Source organism: Sceloporus undulatus, unplaced genomic scaffold, assembly GCF_019175285.1.
Source record: "Sceloporus undulatus isolate JIND9_A2432 ecotype Alabama unplaced genomic scaffold, SceUnd_v1.1 scaffold_1076, whole genome shotgun sequence".
In the NCBI taxonomy this organism is placed as follows: Eukaryota; Metazoa; Chordata; class Lepidosauria; order Squamata; family Phrynosomatidae; genus Sceloporus; species Sceloporus undulatus.
Genome location: NW_024803996.1, coordinates 1 through 6,130, shown reverse-complemented (window position 1 = coordinate 6,130; position 6,130 = coordinate 1). Strand labels below are relative to the sequence as shown.

At 51.1% G+C, this 6,130-nt stretch overlaps 1 protein-coding gene across 1 annotated transcript; it reads right to left on the bottom strand.

The window, feature by feature from the left end:
• Window positions 1–2,661: 2,661 nt before the first annotated feature.
• On the bottom strand, window positions 2,662–5,736 carry LOC121917846. Its single transcript, XM_042443964.1, has 2 exons — window positions 5,432–5,736; window positions 2,662–4,165 (listed from the first exon to the last, which is right to left on the bottom strand). The coding sequence occupies exons 1-2, from the start codon at window positions 5,665–5,667 to the stop codon at window positions 3,568–3,570; spliced, it is 834 nt and encodes a 277-aa protein (XP_042299898.1). The 5' UTR covers window positions 5,668–5,736; the 3' UTR covers window positions 2,662–3,567.
• Window positions 5,737–6,130: the final 394 nt, after the last annotated feature.

Here is a 6,130-nt window from a genome sequence, read left to right as displayed (position 1 = left end):
GGAATCAATACTGCACAATGTACAGATAATTTAATGGAATTTAATTATTGTATTGCATAATCTGATGCCCAAGTAGCCAAAACTGATCTCCACTGTAGCTCAACCAATGATTGCTTTCCAGATAAATTTGCAAGTCAGGAAGCTTAAGGAAAAGCTGACACTTAGGCTGACTCATAAGGACAGGTTGCTCACCTGTAACTGTGTTTCTTCGAGTGGTCATCTGCGAATTCACACAAATGGGTTATTTCTGCGCATGCGCAGCAAACTCGGAAACTTCTAGAATCTCTGGGCAGAAAGTCATGTAACTTTCTGCAGTCTCTTTGCAACTTTTTGGCGGTAGCCCCGCCCATCCCGTATATAAGTCCCCTGGCGGTCCGCCCTTCTTCAGTTCCGAATGAGCCGCAAACAGCGCGGCAACAAGCGTTGTCAAATGAGCAGACACTGAGGGGAAGGATGGGTGGGTTTGTGTGAATTCGCAGATGACCACTCGAAGAAACACAGTTACAGGTGAGCAACCTGTCCTTCTTCTTCGTGGTCTCTGCGAATCACACAAATGGGTTCGACTAGCGAGCAATATTCTCTGGAGGAGGGAGTGTCGATTAACATGAAAGAAATACAATAAAGTATGTAAACCAAACACCTGTGTTGTTTATTGACATACCACAGATCAATGAATGGCAGAAAGCAACACTGCCCTCCCAAATGCTGCATCCTGTCTGGCCCTGGCGTCCAGCCTATAATGTGTAATGAATGTCAATGGTTGGGACCAGACGGCAGCCTTGCACACCTCTTCGAGGGGAATTCCTGACAAAAAGGCTGCGGATGCTGCTACCGCCCTCGTTGAATGGGCTCTAACCCGACCAAGTAAGGGCTTATCAGCCAGTTCGTAGCAGAGGCGGATGGTGTTAACCACCCACTTGGAGAACCTCTGCGGTGACACCGGCAGCCCCTTCTTGGCTTCGGAGTAACATACGAATAGTCTCTCCGAACGCCTGGAACCAGCTGTCCTGTCCAAGTAAAACGCCAGTGCTCTCCTCACATCCAGAGTGTGGAGCTGACGTTCAGAGTCTGTGGTCGGATTAGGAGCCAGAGTCGGTAAAACGATGTCCTGGTTGATGTGAAAGGCAGACACTACCTTCGGCAAGAAGGTAATGTCTGTCCGGAGGACCACTTTGTCCTTGTGAAAACGCAGAAAGGGTTGATCCATTCTAAGGGCACACAGTTCTCCAGCCCGGCGGGCTGATGTGATAGCTACCAAGAAGGCTGTCTTCCAGGTCAGGAGTCTCAAGTCCGTGGTAGCTAACGGTTCAAAGGGTTTAGAGGCTAGATAAGCCAGAACAGTGTCTAGGCTCCATTGAGGCGAAGGATCTACAACCGGGGGATGTAGATTGTTAAAACCTTTTAGGAACCTCTTTATGAGAGGGTCTTTAAACAAGGAAGGTTTGTCTTGAAAGCAGTAGTGCGATGAGATAGCAGATAGGTAGCACTTGATAGAACTCAAGGAGAGACCTGCCTCAGTTAGTGTCATAAGAAATTCCAGGACTATTGGGATGGAAACACGGGATGGTGGAACTTCTCTGGTTCGTAAGAAGGCAAGAAATCTGTCCCATTTATAGGCGTAGGACCTCTGAGTAGATGGTCTCTGGGCAGCCCTAATCACATCCTGTATACCGGATGGTAGAGATTTTAGGACTGAATCTTCCATGCCACCAATGGGAGAGACTTCATCTCGGGATGGTGGACTTGTCCGTCGTGTAGCGAAAGTAAATCGGGACGGTGCTTCAAGCGAAGATGTTCTTGGGCCTGTTGAAGCAGGGGAGCAAACCACGGCTGCCTGGGCCACCACGGGGTGATCAAGATTGCTTCCGTGGAGTCCATCCACATTTTTGTCAGTACTCTGGTGATTAGTGGAAAGGGGGGAAACGCATAAAGGAGGCCGTTTGTCCATTGAAATTGAAAGGCATTGCCCAGGGAGTCTGCTCCCCGGACCCGTGAGCAATACTTTTCCAGCTGGGCATTGTTGGGGGAAGCGAATAGGTCCACTATAGGCGTGCCCCATCGTTGAAAGAGGCGGGAGACTACTTCTGGGTGTAGTTTCCATTCGTGGCATGTTGTCTGGGACCTGCTGAGTTGATCCGCTAGGTCGTTCTCCTCTCCTGGGAGGTGGATGCACTGAAGCAGAATGTTGTGCTGTATGCACCAGTCCCAGATCCGAAGTGTGATGGCTAGGAGAGTCCTCGATCTTGTACCTCCTTGTTTGTTGAGGTAATACATGGTCGTGGTGTTGTCCGTTAGGAGGAGTACCACCTTGTCGGAGAGTAAGCTTTGAAAGGCCCTGAGTGCTTTCTCTACTGCCAACATTTCCAATGCATTGATGTGGAGGTTCAACTCCGTTAATATCCATTTGTCCTTTACAGTGAGTCCTAACGCATGGGCACCCCATCCCTGTCGGGATGCATCCGTTGTCAGAGTTATCTCTGGCGAAGGCGGAATAAATGGCATGCCTGAGCAGACGTTGTCTGGTTGGAGCCACCATCTCAGCGAGGCTTGGACCTTCCTTGGAATGGTGAGAACCTTGTCCGGATGGTCCCTCACTGGATCGAAGGTGGACAGGAACCAAGACTGTACGGGTCTGAGGCGCAGTCTTGCCCAAGGGGTAACGAAGGTTGTGGAGGCTAAGTGTCCCATCGCCACCTGTATCACACGGGCTGGTAGGTGTCTGTACCGTAGACAGGCTCGTATGGCGAATGTTAGGGCTTGGAATCTGGACTGCGGGAGGTAGGCCCTGGCTGCTTCTGAGTCCAGCAATGTGCCTATAAAATTGATTTGTCTGGACGGGGTCAATTGGGATTTTTCGAGGTTGACACGAAGTCCCAATGATGCCAGTAGGTCTTGGGCAAAGTCCATCTGGTGTTGAAGGGCCTCTCTGGATGGTGCCGTGAATAGCCAGTCGTCCAGATAGGGGAACACTACGATTCCCTGCTGACGTAGATAAGCTATGACAGGAGCCATGCACTTCGTGAAGACTCTTGGTGCTGAAGACAGGCCGAATGGAAGGACCTTGTATTGAAAGAAATCTGGTCCAACGGTGAAGGCGAAGAATCTGCGGTGGTCGCTCTGTATCGCAATGTGAAAATAGGCGTCCTTCAGGTCCAGCGTGGCGAACCAGGCATCTTTCTGCAAGAGTGGCAGGATAGAGGCAAGGGTTACCATCCTGAAGCGTCTATAAGCTATGAAGGTGTTAAGGGCGCGTAAGTCCAAAATTGGCCTAAGGCCTTCAGGTTTTTTAGGGACAATGAAGTATTTGGAAAAAAAGCAGTATCGGGCCTGGGAAGGTTGTACAGGCTCGATAGCGCCCTTGTCCAAAAGGGAGCGCACTTCGTCGAGAAGGGTGTCCGAGGGTAAGGTGGTAATGATAGCTCCGGTGGTAGGGAGCGTAGAGAACTCCAGGGTATAACCCCTTTGGACTATATTTAGGACCCAGGAGTCTGTTGAGATGGAAGCCCAGGTGTTATAAAAGGGCTGCAACCCCTCTGTGTGGGAGGTGACGAAGTGCGCTAGGGGGCTTCAGAATCTCTTTTTGCCCCTAGCATCTTTTTTCTTATAACCTGGTTGGTAACGGCTTTGAGACGGCTGGCGACGGTCTTGTTGAGAGGGAGACCTGGAGCGTCCGCCCTGGCGTGTGGAATCTTGAGGCTGGAACTGTCTCTCGGGATGGTGGAAGCGTTGCTGGCCGTGGTGGAACCAGTTCCGTTGGCCACTGTACCGTTGCTTAGCTGGCCTGGAGGATGAGGCTGACATGCCGTGTTTCTTGGCAGCTGTTTTCATTCTATAACGAAAGCTTAACTTTTCGTCTGTCTCTTTATTGAATAGGCCAGAATTATCAAATGGCATGTCCTCTATTGCCGCTTTGGCTTGGGGAGTCAAATCTGAGGAACGGAGCCAGGCATATCGGCGGAGAGCTACGGATCCAGAGAGGATCTTGGAGGAGCAATCGGTTGAGTGTCGTGCTGATATTATTTGCTGGCCACCCACAGAGTGGGCCTCGTTGCGGATGGCGGACATAATCCTTTTCTTATCATCAGGAAGTTCACTGATGATAGGGTCCATTTTTTCCATAAGGAGCTGGACATATGCCCCCATGCACGCTGCGTAGTTGGCAATTTTTATGTCCAAGGCAGCGGAGGCATAAAACTTTTTTGCCAGGCCATCGATTTTTCTACTCTCCTTATCCATGGGGGATGAGGAGGGGCGAGCTGCAAAGGAGGTTTGTGAGCCTTCGACAATGGCCGAATTGGGTCTTGGGTGGTTAAATAGCCAAGACGGTCCTGAAGGGGTGACCCTGTAAAGGTTTTCAATCTTCCTGGAAGTAGAGGAAATGGATGCTGGAGTATCCCATGACCTCTTGGCGATCTTTTCCAGGGATGGAAGAAATGCTAGGGATGGTGGGGCGGGAGCACAGCCGTGGATCCGACGTTCCACCGGGTCAAGAGCATCCTCTTCAGGGTGAGCAACCTCCAGTTTAAGGGCATCCGCCATTCTGATTATTTTGTCAGAAAAGGAGCGGACGTCATCAGTAGGCGAGGGGGCATCTGGTTCCCCAAAGGCCAGGGATTGCTCTGCATATAGTTGGACAGATGGAGAAACAGAACGAGAGCGTGAAGCAGAAAGAGATCTACTATCTCTGTGGCTCAAAGGTGACGGGTCTCTCGAAGCAGAGCGACGTGTGACTGCCTCTCGGTGTCGAGGAGAGTGAGGTCTTACTCTTGTAGGACCTGGGACGTTGCGACGGAGATGGTCTGCGTCGACTGGTAACAGGTATTGGCCGGTTTGGTAGTCATAAATCAAGTCCGGGTAGGTATCAAATAATGCCCTGTCCGGTTGATAGTCCTCGATAGGGGGGCTGGCACGACGGTCCCTATCCAGGGCTTCGTCAGCTTCAGTTCCCAGCGTGGCTCTGTCTCTCTGTACAGTAGAGAGTCCAACTCTTGTGGGACGGGATGGTGAGGCTCTGTCCCGTCTAGAGCGGGATGGTGAGGTCCTATCTCGTCTAGGACGGGATGGTGACCGGGAGTTCTTCTGCCTCTGAGGTGATATCTGAACATCCGAGTCCGGAATTTCTCCTTCGGACTGGGAGGAATCGCCAAGGTTGACTATCTCCAAGTCTGCATCCTGAACAGAGAGATGCGAAGAGATCAAGATTCTCGGCTCGAGTGGTGGGGCTGAGGACGAGGCGAGCTCTGGGATTGGAGTTGGCACCGGCCGCGACTCTGGAGGGGGCACCGACACCGTGCTCGGGGGACCCTTGCGCCTGGTCTTAGGCGGCGGAGACGCTGATCTAGCCTTCCTAGGCTCGAGGCCATCTTTAGGCGCCTTAGAGGATTTTTGTTTTTCCCCATGGGCCCTTTTTGAAGCTCTTTCAGGCTTCGATTTATGTGTATCAGAGGTCCCCGGATCATCCCCAGTTGAGGAGGGATGGAAGGCCTTTTCATATAGAGACGCTTTCAACTTCTGGTCTCTATTTTTTAGGGCCTGGGCCGTCATGGCCTTACAATGCCTGCAGGCTCCTGGGATGTGGCCTTCCCCTAGGCATAGGACACATTTGTCGTGCCCATCTGACATGGGTATTTTAACCCCGCATTTAGCGCATTGTTTAAAGGAAGCCATGGCGCTGAAGCGTTACCAGTTTGGCCAGTCAAACAAGGTTGAAATCGGCGGGCAAGAAGAAGTCGAGTCCGTTCCGTAGTCAAATGTCCGTCCTAAGGCTTTAGACAAATTGAAATCGGCAAGCAAAGAATGGTCAAGTCCGTTCCGTGGTCAAATGTCCGTAAAGCTATGGTCAGAGATTCAGAGCTGAACAACAGAAAGTTCCTCGAGCTGCTAGCGCGGCGGAATGAAGGAACTGAAGAAGGGCGGACCGCCAGGGGACTTATATACGGGATGGGCGGGGCTACCGCCAAAAAGTTGCAAAGAGACTGCAGAAAGTTACATGACTTTCTGCCCAGAGATTCTAGAAGTTTCCGAGTTTGCTGCGCATGCGCAGAAATAACCCATTTGTGTGATTCGCAGAGACCACGAAGAAGAAATTTGTTTATTAGGGGGTAGATATTTGCTTAGTAGAGATTAGAAA

What these genes read in the sequence shown, in the direction of transcription:
- LOC121917846 (XM_042443964.1), bottom strand. Translation starts at nt 5,667, where the DNA reads ATGGCTTCCTTTAAACAATGCGCTAAATGCGGGGTTAAAATACCCATG. An exon ending in GGGACCTCTGATACACATAA is followed by an intron (nt 4,166 to 5,431) that starts ATCGAAGCCTGA and finishes CTTGGACATAAA; the next exon opens with AATTGCCAACTACGCAGCGT.